General features: G+C 48.2%; 1 protein-coding gene across 1 annotated transcript; it reads left to right on the forward strand.

Annotated features, from left to right (window-relative positions):
* The first annotated feature begins 1,401 nt into the window (after nt 1-1,401).
* Nucleotides 1,402-8,617, forward strand: hs3st3b1a (heparan sulfate (glucosamine) 3-O-sulfotransferase 3B1a). Its single transcript, XM_088317639.1, has 2 exons — nt 1,402-2,066; nt 7,173-8,617. The coding sequence occupies exons 1-2, from the start codon at nt 1,591-1,593 to the stop codon at nt 7,789-7,791; spliced, it is 1,095 nt and encodes a 364-aa protein (XP_088173765.1). The 5' UTR covers nt 1,402-1,590; the 3' UTR covers nt 7,792-8,617.
* The last annotated feature ends 5,498 nt before the right edge of the window (nt 8,618-14,115 follow it).

Raw genomic sequence — 14,115 nt, forward strand, 5'->3', positions numbered from 1 at the left:
CGTGCACACGTACATGCACTGATATGGCCTCACACGTCCTCACCGGGACTGCTGCACTGCAACCTTTTTCCAAAGTAAACCATTTACATTTATGGCGGCGGGGGGGGGGGGGGGGGGGACACCGATACGCCGTCGACAGTTTATAGAACTGCTCAAGTATAAAAGCGCAATCGATGTTTTTGGAGGCGCAATTAGGAGCTCTTATGAGGTCAATTGCCTCTGACTCACTGGAACACGACACAACACAGCGCAATACCAGGAAACGTGTCAAGTCCAAAGAAAAGACAGCTGAGCCATGACACACATTGATAAAACTTCATTTTTGTTGCCTACCGAGGCAGAAAGTTTGAGACACTGTCGATTTCTTACCAAGACGACATTTCAAACAAGAATAAATCCATCCATTTCCGTTGGGCAAGGCAAGACAAGGCGGCACACACCAAACAACTCAATGTGCTTCACAAAAGCAAACAAAACAGCAAACAACATTCAAAAGCCAAGCAGCAAAAACTAAAGTGTCTTACAAAATCACTAAAATTTATGCTCACAACATTAAAACAATTTAAGAGAAAAGGTAAAAAAATTTAAAATAAAGAAATACAAGTGGCTTTCTGATATTTTGAAAAGAAAGAAAGATTTGAAATTGTTTAGAGGACATAACCTTTAATTTTTTTACACTCGAGGTTGGGGTCAAGTTTGTCACAGTTGAATTTGGAGAAATGAATGAGGCACATTTTTAAAAAATCCCAAATTAACAAGTATTGTGTCATCCATATTTTTTTAGTAAGACCGCTCCTCTTAGTGTTGTTGTTAAGAAGAAGATTATCCAACTTGACTTTTGTACCACACAGGTAAAAATAGAATCGGTAGAAATATTTACTTTTTTTTGTTTTTTTTTTTAAACAGAGGTATAGAAGTTACACGCAAATGTGGAAAATGAGTGTTGTCTGCATGCTTCCGACAGACACATGGCGACATAAATAAACAAAATAGTTCCATGTGATGTGTACGTTTAATTTGATCTATTATTCATATCCACATTAACAATTCATCTTTCCATTATTTACAGGAAAAGTCTTTCGCTGAAAGTCTTGGGAGCTTTTCCCGACAATTTCGATTCATTCCAACTCAGGCAGCACCGCTACCTTCAACATAAAAGATAACATTTATATTAGATCGCGCTTCAGTCGCATTAAATATGCACTCGATATCAGGAATATCTTAACAGGTAACGAACCTTGTTTTTATTATTATTTTTGGCTGGAAGTGACGACGCTTTTTGACGCGTATCCTCTGCTTTAGATTTAGTTTGAAAGGTTGAACCGGAAGCGTGCCTGTCATGTTGGCTAACGTGAGCAACTTGAATGTGTGGTGACTTGTCGCTCGGGCGCGTGAGCGCGCTCACAAGCCGCACAACCAGCGACGCGCGCTCACCTGACGAGCTCATCACACACTGATTGCCTTTTTTTTTTTTTGTCGAGTGGGGGGAGGCAACGATGTTCGAAAGGAAGCAAATGTCCACTTTGAAAGTTTAGCGAGCTCGGAGCAACTTTGCCAAGATGCCCGCCACCTGGACGCCAGCTGGCTCTGATGGAATATAGCACGACTCGCCATGTTGTGAAGAACAAAGTGTTCGTCTTCTGCATCATGTTGTCCTTGTGGCTCTACGTCATCTACTGCTGCTCGGGATACGGCGCGGCCGGAAGCGAGTTTGCCTACGAGCTGCGCGGTGGAGCGGCGGGCGCGGGCGCGGGCGCGGGCGCGGACCCCCGGCGACGCGGCGGCGGCGGCGGCTCGGCGGCGCCTCCGTCCCGGGACTTGCTCCTGCACGACGACGCGGATAGTCCCGAGTGGGAGGAAAGCGAGACGAACGTGGCAAACGTGGCGTCGGCTTTCCTCAACGAGTCGGAGAGTCAAAAGTTGCCGCAAGCCATCATCATCGGCGTGAAGAAAGGAGGCACGCGCGCCCTGCTGGAGTTCCTTCGGCTGCATCCCGACGTGCGCGCGGCGGGGGCAGAGCCGCACTTTTTCGACCGCAACTACCACAAGGGACTGGACTGGTACAGGTGAGCAAGGGCGAGAGCTTCTTGGCACTTTTTTCAACTGAACTTGCTTCAAGCCAGACAACAATATAGGGGAACTTCCTCCATGAAGTTCAACTCATCAATTCTGCCCGTGAGAGCATCTCGTTTCCAATAAAACCAGAATGGACTCCAACACACCCCAAAAAATCCCATACATGCATATATGATCAAATTGGAAATATAATGGGTCCTCATGAGGAAATGGGAGGGGGGCGTATCTCTCTATCTATCCATCCGCAAGTCAAGCATGGAATGGTGATGATTTAAAAGTGTCAGCTGAAAGGTAGCATCTATAAAAACGAGGCCATTTGATTCATCGTTTGGCAGGATGTGGTTCTAAGGTCAACATTTTTTGACGTCAACGCATGACACAACGTCCCCCAAATGTGGACTATTTACAAAGCGATAACGTGCTTATTTACCTGACCTCGGTCTGTTCCACAACCTTTTGGACAGCATCCAATCGAAATATGTTGCATTATTCTTATGAAGCGGAGTCGCGATCGTCGTCTCTCGGAAGTGGTGAGCGTGATTCGAGCAGATGCGTCTTTGCTTCTGTTGATCCGTTGTCAGCGATTTTTTTTCATCTAAAAGTCCGAGCAGACGAGATCAGCGATCAGCTGTCCCCTTTATTTGCCCTTCTTCCGAGAAATATGTCACAAACTTGACTTCACTTGCATAATGAGGCAGGAAAAAGTATCGGCCTTGTAGTATTGGGCCATTTGTTTCCAAATCCGAATGCAAGTACGGGTTCAGATGAACATGATTGACACCGATACCGGTATCATTATCGGTTTTGTGCATTCAAAAGTTTTGAGAGCGTCAAATTAAGATTGCCTGTTGGGGTTTAGTAGACATCGTGAAATTTGGCCGAAAAGCAAAATATCACAAACTTTTTTTTTGTGAAGAGCAGAAGTAGCCACAATTCTGTCGTCGTGACTTGGCGCCATCTCGACGTTGACAAAAATGTGAGTTGAATCAGGCACAACTTCCCCTAGCGTGCGTGCGTGGGAAGCTGCTGACGGGCCGCTTCCACTTCACCTTCCACGGACAAACGCAAATCTTGGTTTCGGGTCCGTCGGCTCCTGCGGTGGCATTGAGCGGCGCCCCGCCCGCAGCGGGACGGCGACCACAACGATGGCTCGCGCGTTTCGTGGGAACAATTTCCTCCTCGCCTTTTCAAGCCGGTCACGACTTTGCCGCATCAAATGGAGCTCGTCTCCCTCCGTGTGACTTAATTGCCCAAATCATGTTTCGCCCCTCGAGAACAATGAGCGGCCTTCGTACTAAGTCACTGAGGATGGCCTAATCCTCCGCTGAGCCCCTCGGGGGGGGGGGGAAGCTCAGTGGCAGCCGGCGGCAGATAGAGGGCAGTAAATTTAGAGCGAGCCTTTTGAAAAGCGCGACGGCATTTTGGGGCTCAATGAAAGCGGACTCCAAAGAACCCCGCGGTCCGCATTAACCCCCGCAAGAAAGGCGAAGACAATTAGTGTGAAACGTGTTTCACTTTGTATGCAAATGAGCTCAGGGGGGTGAAAGTGCCCTTTGACGACAATCAACGGGGGGGGGGGGCACAATGGCGGCATTCAATAGAAAAGACGCTTGCAAGCTTTTTGCCACTTTTGACTTTGGCGGCCGTCGGGGATGCAAAATTTCACCTCGGTCCACTTTTGGTCTTACTCGGCACATGAGCGAGCAGCTCGCACTCTCGTGAAACGGCGGACGAACTTGGTCAGCATTTGGACTCGACGCGATTCCCCCAAATATCGCCACGAGCATTTCAACCATTAAACTCCCTCGCCGTTTCCCAGAAGACGAGAACCGCAGATTGTCACGCGGGCTTTTTGCTCCGTCGAGCCGCCGGGCTTTCGCCTGAAGCAATTTGTCAAAAGCGCAGCGCTTACGTGGGAACGGCGAAGTTGACTCGGCTCCGCCCCCCCCAGAGTGGTTTCCGACTTCCTGGTTCGCTCTCGTTTGTCGTCTCTCCGGAGAGAAGGCCTTGCTTCCTTTTTCATTCTCCCCACTGGAGACGCCCTGACAGCGCGTCGGAAGAACTTTGGAAAGCGCCAATCTGCCGCTGCCATCTTTGGTCGGCTTGCTTTGATGCCGCCGCCGTTTGCTTTCGCTCGCGCGACATTGGAGATGGATGAAATTGGACTTTTTAATTTCCTTTCCCGAATTCCAAACGGCGTCGCAAGCTGTCAAATGTGAAAGAGCAAATCTTCCTGCTTCTGAAAAAGTGTCTGCGAGCGAGCCGTTCTCACGAGACAAGGCCGAACGAAAAAGTTGCGTCAACGGGAACGGACGTCATCGTTTCATTTGGAGCACAATGACGACTCTCATTTCTCTGCGTTACGGATCGCGGGCCATACGTTTGTTTGTTTTTTTTATGTTCACGCTTTGTTTGCCGTTTATTGATGTCAAAATGTGAAAATGTCAACGATGTTTGCTTGATTATCTCAATTTTGATCTTGTCGAGGGAAAAAGTCCAAAACTTGTTTTCTGACCGAGTTTGACTCCCTGACGTAATAGCGATCGTATCGCACTCAGTTTTTTTTTTTTTTGACACAATCATGTCGTGGCTCAGCACCAAAAACATTTTGTGTTTTTTGCCGTTTGGTTGCGCACCAAACGTGCGAGTGCATTTCCGACACTCGAGCTTCTTTCGATCTCACGGACGCGGCGCATCGGCGCCGTGACCGCCGACTCGCCACCTTTGCCTTTGAAGCCGCGTGCGCACAAACAGGCCCGATTTGGGAGCCGTTTCCCTCCTTTGCGATCAAAGTCGGATGTCTCTGTCAGATGATCGCGAGCAATTATCTCGCGGCGTGAGGAGGCATTTTTCAAAGAAGAAGAAAAGCCCCGAAGCTGCGGGAAGTCCGCAGAGTCACGTTCAAAGCAGGACGGTGTAGCGATAATCGGAGCAAATTGGGGTTCGAGTCTCCCCTCTCGTGCTATCACAGTGAGTACGAGAAGGTTTGTTGTTGTCTGAAAGATGATCCGGAACGAATATCTCGCATTCGCAATCGGCAAATCTTTCGATATGTCGGCTGCGACGCGATTCGAGGACGAGCACGAACGGGTTTGCGTCTGCAGCACATCCAAGTAGCGAGACCATCCCGGCTCGGTTTCAACTTAGAAAATTGCTCACTTAAAGCCCCAAAGAAATTGACTCCAGAAAGGTTTTTGCAACTCTTCCGTGCGTGCGCCGCAAAAAAGCTCTCCCAGAACTTTATCGTGTAGAAGAGGCTTATATTGGCCTGTAATTCTTCTTTTTTTTTTGTTTTTATTCCTCTACGCACGTGCAGCAGCGTCCTGATGAGACAGGCCCGTTGCGCAACGTGCTGCTTACGCGAGGCTGACACTTGCGGCCCGTTCGACTGAAGCGGCGCATAATCACGGAGGCCGTTTGAATTGCCGCCATGATTTCAAGTGGCCGCATAGCAGCACCTCGCATCGTTTTCTTGTGGGGGGGGGGCGATTCCCACTCAAGCCGTCAAACTTGAAGATTTCAACGCGTCGGGATATCAGATCGTGCTCTGGCTTTTGTTGGTGCCGAGGTTTGCTGTCATACGAGGGGGGGGGGGACATTTTGTTTAGAACTTTGACAAGTTCAACAAAATGAGACTCAGTGGTCACTCCATTAGGGACACCTGCACCAGACAAAAACGACGTTGTGACAGTAAAATGGAGTTTTGCTTAAGATTTTAAGGGTTTTTTTGCAGGAAATTTTGAAACAAAAATATAGTCAAACCTTTTCTTCATCAATTAACAAGTTAAACATACTTTTTGTGATATTTCATCACAATTGGAATTTTTGTCTATTTAAATATGTTTCAAAACATTTTATTTTATTAAGTTGAAATGTGCTCAGTATGCGGGAGTGCAACTGTAAAAAAAAAAAGACCAATTTTTGTTTTTGATGACCTCAATATGAATATTTTCAACAATCGCGTTTGACTTGAAATGGGTCGAAAATATATTAGTGTAAAAATAATTTAAAAAAAAACTAAACTCTGAGCCAATCTATTTGCACAAATGCAAAGTATATTTGTAAATAATCACGTTGTGGTGGTTGGCTTGTGTGCACGCGCAGGAAGAGTTGCACGCTAATTGCACAAAGGTTGTTTGCGTTTTCACGCTCGGCTCGATGAGCCACGACGACGAGTGACTGAGGAAAAAAAACAAAAACAAACATGCGCAAAGTGTGTAAAAAGGTCCTGCGAGACGGAGCAAAACATGTGACGTGTGACATGAGGACGATTTCTCAGCTCACTCTGCCGTCTTCCAAAGCGCCGCGTTTGCCCGATGCGGCTCGAGCGTGTCGCAACACATACGCCGGCCCCTTTCCCTGCGTGCGGATGGTTCGCGTACGAGCAAAACCTTTCAGGAGACGCTATTAAAGTCATTAGCGTTATGATGTTATGCTTTGAAAATTTCTCACGCCGGATTCTTGTAAGCATGCGGCAGAAACATATTTGGGGCTTTGGGTGTGCTATCCAAATGGGACAGGCCCCACAAGGTATAAAAAAAAAAAAATTTGGGAAGTCTGCAACGCATCGGCCATGACAACAAAGTAGCAACCTCCCGCTTGGCTGCATGTGTGGCGTCAAAATGGCAAACCCGTCGGACTAAAACGTCTTTTTCGCGTCGGGTCACTTGAAAGAAGAACGTTTGGCAAAGTATGCCGCCACGGACACTTTGGGAAATTAGTCAAAGGTGGGCGCAAAAATGAATCATCAACACACGACGTGAGAAACTGTTGCCGAAAAACGGTAATCAAGTCGTCGGATTGCGCATTTTGCCCAACTTAAGATGAAGCAACAAAACCACTTTGACTTTGAAACAATCCACAAATTGAATTGTATTTTTTGTCGACTTGGAAACATACGCGAACCTTTGTGGCTCCGCAAAAAGACCTCAAAGTCCGACAATAAGTACCGAACGGGGACATTTAGCGTGGCTAAAGTGGCGTCCGCTCTCAGGAGGCGGCTGACAGCGGCCCGGATGGTTAATCTTTTGGGACCGGCGCGATTCCGAAGGAGGCGTGGATGCCGTCGTGTAATGGCGTGATTGCCTCTTTTGCAGGGGACTGATGCCAAAGTCGTCCGAGGGTCAGCTGACCGCGGAGAAGACGCCCAGCTACTACGTCACCGAGGAGGTGCCGGCTCGCATCTACGGCATGTCCAAAGACACCAAGCTGATCGCCGTGGTCCGCGACCCGGTCACGCGAGCCATCTCCGACTACACGCAGACCCGCTCCAAGAAGCCCGACATCCCGCCCTTCGAAAGCCTGACCTTTAAGAACGCGTCGGCGGGCGCCATCGACACGGCGTGGAGCGCCGTCCGGATCGGCATGTACGCCAAGCACCTGGAGCGCTGGCGCCGCTACTTCCCCGCCGAGCAACTGCTGTTCGTCAGCGGCGAGCGGCTCATCAGCGACCCCGCCGGGGAGTTGGCGCGGGTCCAGGACTTTCTCGGGCTCAGGCGAGCGGTCACCGACAAGCATTTCCACTTCAACCCGGCCAAGGGCTTCCCGTGCCTCAAGAGGCCGGAGAGCAACGGCAACGTTCACTGCCTGGGCAAAACCAAAGGCCGAACGCATCCCAACATCGACCCGCAGGTGGTGCAGACGCTTCGGCACTTTTACAAGCCCTTCAACCAAAAGTTTTACCAGATGACCGGGCGAGACTTTGGCTGGGACTGAGACCGAGACGAGCGCCGCCAGACCAGCGTGCGATCGCGCTTTAGAAAATCCGTATTTCTATTTATGTAGTTCACAAGTCGATTTTCTCCTAATTTATTGGCAAGATATGAAATTGCTCAGCTGTGTGACTTGATCAGGGATTCCCACACTGAAAACGTGCAAGCCTCAGCGTGGTCACAACAAGTCAAAGTCAGGCAACCAATTACGAGCTCGGCCGACAAAATGCTCGTCAACTGCTGCCGTGCGGCTGGTTGTGCCGCAAAAAAAAAAAAAATCAAAATACATATCGTGACAATGATTCTGTCACCTGTTTTGACGTTGCTTTGAAAAGGGCTTCGCTGCTTGTTTCCTGTCAAAATAAATCAAGCTCTTCTACTCTCAAAAAATGAGAACTATATTGCACCTTTTTTTTAATCAGAGACGCAAGTAAAAGATATTTTTTGTGCCAATTCCAAATTTGTCCTTGTTTTTTTTTCTTGCACATCCAGTTTTCATAATTATTATTATAAAAGCAAGATTTTCTGATCTAGTGATATATTTTTTCTGAAACATGAAAATTACAAGAAGGTAAACTTAAAAACAAAAATGGAAATTGCTGTGCTTGGAAAAAAAAAGTCAAAATTGGCGTCAAAATTTGCATTTCCAAACCAATCTCTGAATGCACCTTACAGGGTTGAGTTTTAGTCAACCCATATGAGCATTTTCTGAAATAAATTCCATTCGCTGTTGTCGTGGCGACACTATTTTGTTGTATGCATTGCTTGAAATGAAGCAGGTTGAGCCGTGTCATTTTTATGAAGTAATAAATCTATTTTCCAAAAATTGCGCTCTTGTCTCCTTGTGAAAGTTCAGATGAGTCGGCGAGGTGATGGTGCACCGCTGCGGTTCGGAATTAAACGTCTTGCGCATTATTCAGCTCACGAGCTGATTAGCGCCACGCAGTTTGCCGTTTTTAGCGGGCGACTGCTGCCACCGTTCCTGCAAACAAACACGCACGCGCACGCGCACACTCGTCACTGGCGAACACACTCCAAAGTGTGGCGGCTCTTCTTCAAGTGACGTACGGCGAAATTTGAGCATCTTCGCCAGCAGACTGGACGGAGTGTTCACTTTTTAATTGCTCAACTTTGTCTTGCTTATTCCTCAAAATGTGTCTGCCGCATGTTCATTTACGTAATCACCGACCGCAACGGAGGTTTGGTGAGCAACCAATGTGGAAGGAAACGCAAAGACCTGAAGACGACCCACGCAAGCGAAGGCGGAACGTGGGAAGCGCAACGGGCAGGACGGCCTGAGCGGACTTTCAAGCGCAGAACATTCTTGCAATGTGGACACAATTTAAATCGATGCGTCTGAAAGTGCTTCGATGTTACAATGACAGAACCTTCCAACCTACAAGAACAAAAACAGGGAAAAGAAGAAAACTTGGGTGGACTTTGTCCTGCTAACGAGAAAATTGTCTCGTCTCTTGCTCTTTTATTCTGCATTGTCCCATCGCTAATCCTAATCCGGTAGCGAAGGCGCCAATTAATCTGAGTTGACAGGGATGTGCTGACAGAGCCAATGCAAATCCCCCCCCCCCCCAAAAAATAAAAGATGGCGCTACTTTGTGCTGCGTGAAAGCAACTCGCTTTGAACCAAACTCAATTATTCCTTTTTAAGCGTCTCGCGCTATAAAATGAAAAATCTACAAACTGGCATAAAAAATGACACCGACTGTCAACGTTTCACTTTTTGTTGCATTTCTTGCGGAATCATTTTTTGGGGACTGTCCGAAAACAACAATAACATTTCCCACATTCAATTCATCTCTCGAGCTGCGGAATTGAATTAGATGAGACTGTAGGTGTCCCTAATCTTGTGGCCATTCACAGTCGAGTCGTTAAAAAAAAAAAGAAAAGGCCATGAGACATGGCCAGAGATTTTCCTCTTCTTATCCTGCTTTCTCCCTAATGAGGTGTGTCGACTCCCCGTGCAGCAACGTCACCTTCGTAAGCCGCCGTGTGGCTGCGCAGGGGCAACACGGGACCCTCGGTGGGATTATCAGGCCGGATTGTCTGTGGCGCGGTCTGTTGTCTGTCTGCGGCGGGGGAGGCCCGACCGCGAGGACGCGTTGGCTTTTTAGTTGCGACTAATCTCAAGTGTGTGTGTGTGTGAGTGTGTGTGAGCCGTCCGTGTACGGCGCACGTTCATCATGACTGTCATAGATGAGGCTATTTTTAACACAGTCGCTACGGCAACGAGAAGCGTGTCTTACTTTGTACTTCGCTCCATTGCCTCAGTGTGGCCATCTTTCTCGGACACGGGTGTCCAACCCAAGGCCCGCGGGCCATCACATTTGAAGAGGCCTGTGGCAACTTGCCGCGGTTGAGCCATTTCAATTCAACCCACATTTTCATGAAGGACGACAGAAATGGGATCACAATCGCGCTTGCGAGGCTGAAAGAGGAAGTTGGAGGAGTCGGACAATTTTACCAAACACGTCACCTTGAGCGTGCCGTGATTTGAGTTTTTTGTTTTTAATCCTTTGGGTCGAAAGCCTGTTAGGTATTGTATTAAAAGACCACAATTGATTGTTTTAAAAATTGTCATTAAAAGCATAAGAAACCCGCCGACTAACTTTTAATCACGTTTGGCGAGCTGAGCTTTAGTAACCAGCTTCTGAAATGTCGCACATTTGACGTGTGAACGAAAAGTCGTGGCAACCATTTTTCTTTCAAGCCAGTCTAATAAAAGCAAGCAAACGTTGTATACGTGTGTGTGTGTGTGTGTGTTGCGTTCCAGGTGGGATTGAGTGATAATCGAGGTGACGGCGTGCCATCCTGTGTTTGCAGCTACTAAAGGACTTCTATTTTGGATATTCCACATTGGTGCTGCATCCAAAATCAACATGACCACCCTCGTTTCTGTTGACTGGCCTGAAAAACAAAACAAAAAAAGTTGCAAATCTTGCTGATGTGAAGGATTTTTGTCCTTCATGTGACCCCCCCGGTCATCCTTTGTTGCAAAAGCAGCCGACATCAAGGGCCCGATCCGATTCGTCTTGGGCGCGATTGAGTTTGAATTCCATGCGTTGCCATGGCGCCAGCGGGGCGCCGTCACTTAGCGAAATGACGAGCTCTAGTTTCCTTTGCAGACGCCATTTCTGCGATTTTCAGATGACTTGTTGCTCCGACTCGAAACAGACGCGATGTCGGACGCTGCCGATGTTGCGTCTGTTTCTTGATGAAAAAAATAAAAAAATCGATCCGGACAGACAAGCCAGGCTTTGTAAAATGGCAAAGCGACACGTGCTTAGTCGACTTCAAGCTTTGAGCGGTCGATGCCGAGTCGAAAATGAAATTTCATTCCGTCATTTTCTAAATGGTTTCTTGGCATGAGCGGTGAGCTGGAGCCTTTCTCATGTCAAATCTCGCCACACATGAGGCAAACGAGCAACCTCACTCACATTTTGAGTCAAACATGTTTTGAGGGAAGAAAACCAGAAAAGCTCCGCACGGGACATTCGGTGCCGAGTCCCAAACTTCCAAATGGGGAAGCAAACTCGAGCACTTGGCCACTTGTGATGTCGGATATATAAAGTACACTCGCAAAATGCTCCCACGGCGAGAAAGCGGGCTCAAGAACTGCCGCATGAGAAATGAAACCAAACTTAAATGCCACCGGGTCATCAGAATGCAGGAGGAACAATGAGGGGGAGGGGCTTAAGATTCAGTTCAGGGGAACAGGTCCTCATTGCTGCATACACACAGGCACACACGCGCGCACACACACACACACACGCACACTTTCTAGTTCATGTCAAGACACATTTCCAGAAGCGGTGCATTATCTCCGCTCTGTCCACTTATTAGCGCTGCACAGTTAAGCAATTGTCGTCTCCCTTTCTGGTCACAGGCAGAGAGCGGCGACCCGTGACTCGGGTCGTCATGACGTGCTCGATATCAGCAGCGACAGAGCTGGCTAATTCAATTATCCCCGTGCTGATACAATAGTCGGCGAAAAGGCTCCACATGTTTCTTTGCTCTACTTTGTTCCTCAGGAGAGCTTTTGCTTCCACATTGTGAGCTCGACGCTCGAAATGGCGAATGCGGCCGAGACGCGACGCCAAAGGAGACTTGAAAAGAGTTGGCAACTTTGTACGTTGCTTCCGTTCGCCTTTTTGGACCGCTCGGCCATTCGCTCGAGTACGCACATGGCGACGGGGGCTGAAGCCGGGCGGCGAGATGTTGAGCGCAACGCCCCAAGTCCAAAAAAAGGGAGAGTTTCCCACCGACAGCGAGTCAACACTTCAGCACCGACGGAATTCTTTTCGTTTTTTTCCCACCAAGTCACCGAGTGGACAGGCCACAAGAAGAAAACTCGCTCTTCTTCCGTTTTTCCCTTGTCCTTTTTGCCCTCCAAAAGAACACAAGTCGCACGTGCAGAAAATGATCATGGTGTAAAAGCCTGTTACGATTCAATTACGTCGTCTTTGCCAAAGCTGCTTAAGACGGACATGAAGCGCACTCGCGCGCAACTTTCCTTCATTTACTTTCAAAGCAAATGGAGCAGCGCAGCCTCGGCGGCCATCTTTTTTCAGTTGACTTCGACAAGGGCGAACCACACGGGACCGAGAATGTCGACATTTTCACAAACAACAAAGTTACAGAAATTGTTCACCAAGCTTGTCAGATGCTCACGAGCTAGCAGCAAGCTCATGAAGCGAACAGCGTTCAACAACTTCACTGCTTTTGTCAAACAACTCCAACAGCGGAGACTCGAAAGTGACGTCCAGACCAAAGTCCTTTCTTTAAAAAAAAAAAAGGATGTTAGCCGCTCGCGTGGGAAGCTAACGTGTCGTAGCAGTCTGAACTTGTAGCATAAATGGAAGGACGCGAAGGTGAAAGTCATTGATCAAGGTTGCGTCATACTAGGCCGTGTTTCAAATACTGTTCGAAAAAAAAGTTCTGCAAAATATTCGCTTCTTTTTTGGTCTTTTTGGGTGCTTGACTTTTTTTGGGGGGACACAAGCTCAATAAACAGCATCGATGTAAGAATGTTGAAAGGTTAGCCGGCTCATTAGCTGAGCGCTAATAATCGTTATTGTTGCCATGAAGGAATCCAAAGAATGTCCTTGTTGGCGGGCAGCAAAGAAAATGTTTATGTTGATGCGGAGTGAAACGATGAAGATTCTTCTTCTCTGCGGACTCGGACCACACATTTCGGTTGTCTGTGTTGGCGCTTCGGCGGTGAAATAAATGTCACGTTCCAGACGCGCCTCTTTGGAGGAGAGCGACGTTGCTCGACTTTTTATTGTTTTTGCGGTGAGGCGTCTGGAGTGTTTGGCGCGTCACCGCGACTCGCGCACAAGTTCAGACTTTTCCCAAACACTTTTGTAAAGCCGACTGGCCCGTGGCGCTATTAAATGTGAAGGACGTTTATTTTGACAACCTGCTCTCACGACAATCGAGTGCAAGGAAAAAAGAAAGACAAAAGAAAAACATGTGAAGGACTAGAAGAGAAGGCACTGACGGCGAGCGCACGAGAGAAAAAAAAAAACAAGTCGTCCTCGTCATCGTTTTAAAGGAGGGCAAGCACCGAATTTTACAGCATATTTCATTTTCTGCGCTTTCACTCTGGCTGATTTTGAACTTTTTTGGTTTCCAACTCCAGCGAGCGCGCGTCACCTCACCAAGTATTTCCATCCATTCTGTGCATTTACGCTGACGACATCCGATGGCCGTTGCCGTGGCGCAGATGTGAACGGTGCCACTTGAGAGCAAAACAAATTGGACGTCGACGTTTGCCGCACTCGCCGGCGACTTTCTGTCACTGCGGGAGGAAAAGTTCCCACTGTGGCGAGACCGCCCCCGCTGGCACCATGACGATTTGCAAGACAAAGTGAGCATTTCCGCACCATGCGGCCCATCTGGCGTTCTGCCGTCGCGATGCAGCCGCAGAAACCCGAAGTTGACACAAACGCGTTTTCGCGTCTTCTGCCGTCGCGTCACGTGAGCGCCGCCAAATGATGTGTTCCGTCTGAAAGACGAGAAACTCGTTTGAAGCCTTCTGACGTTTCGACGGCCCTCTCTAATTTGGACTGGGCTCTGCTCGAACGTGACGCTCGCATTGTTGCGTAATTAAAGGAGGAACGTCGGCGCACAAAGAAGAAGGTGGCGAGCGCGGCCACGGTTTGTGACAGAAGGGCGAGCGCGCACACGCAGCCAAGCGCCATATTGAGCCACCAAATGCTCCTCAGAGGAAATATTTCTTTGTGGGATGAAGGAACGACAGACATGAACTCATCAAGCAGCATTTTGGGCCCCCAAAGCATCTCTCTTC

Source organism: Idiotropiscis lumnitzeri, chromosome 15 (assembly GCF_059441095.1).
Source record: "Idiotropiscis lumnitzeri isolate Australia: NSW breed Sydney's pygmy pipehorse chromosome 15, RoL_Ilum_1.0, whole genome shotgun sequence".
NCBI classification, from domain to species: Eukaryota; Metazoa; Chordata; class Actinopteri; order Syngnathiformes; family Syngnathidae; genus Idiotropiscis; species Idiotropiscis lumnitzeri.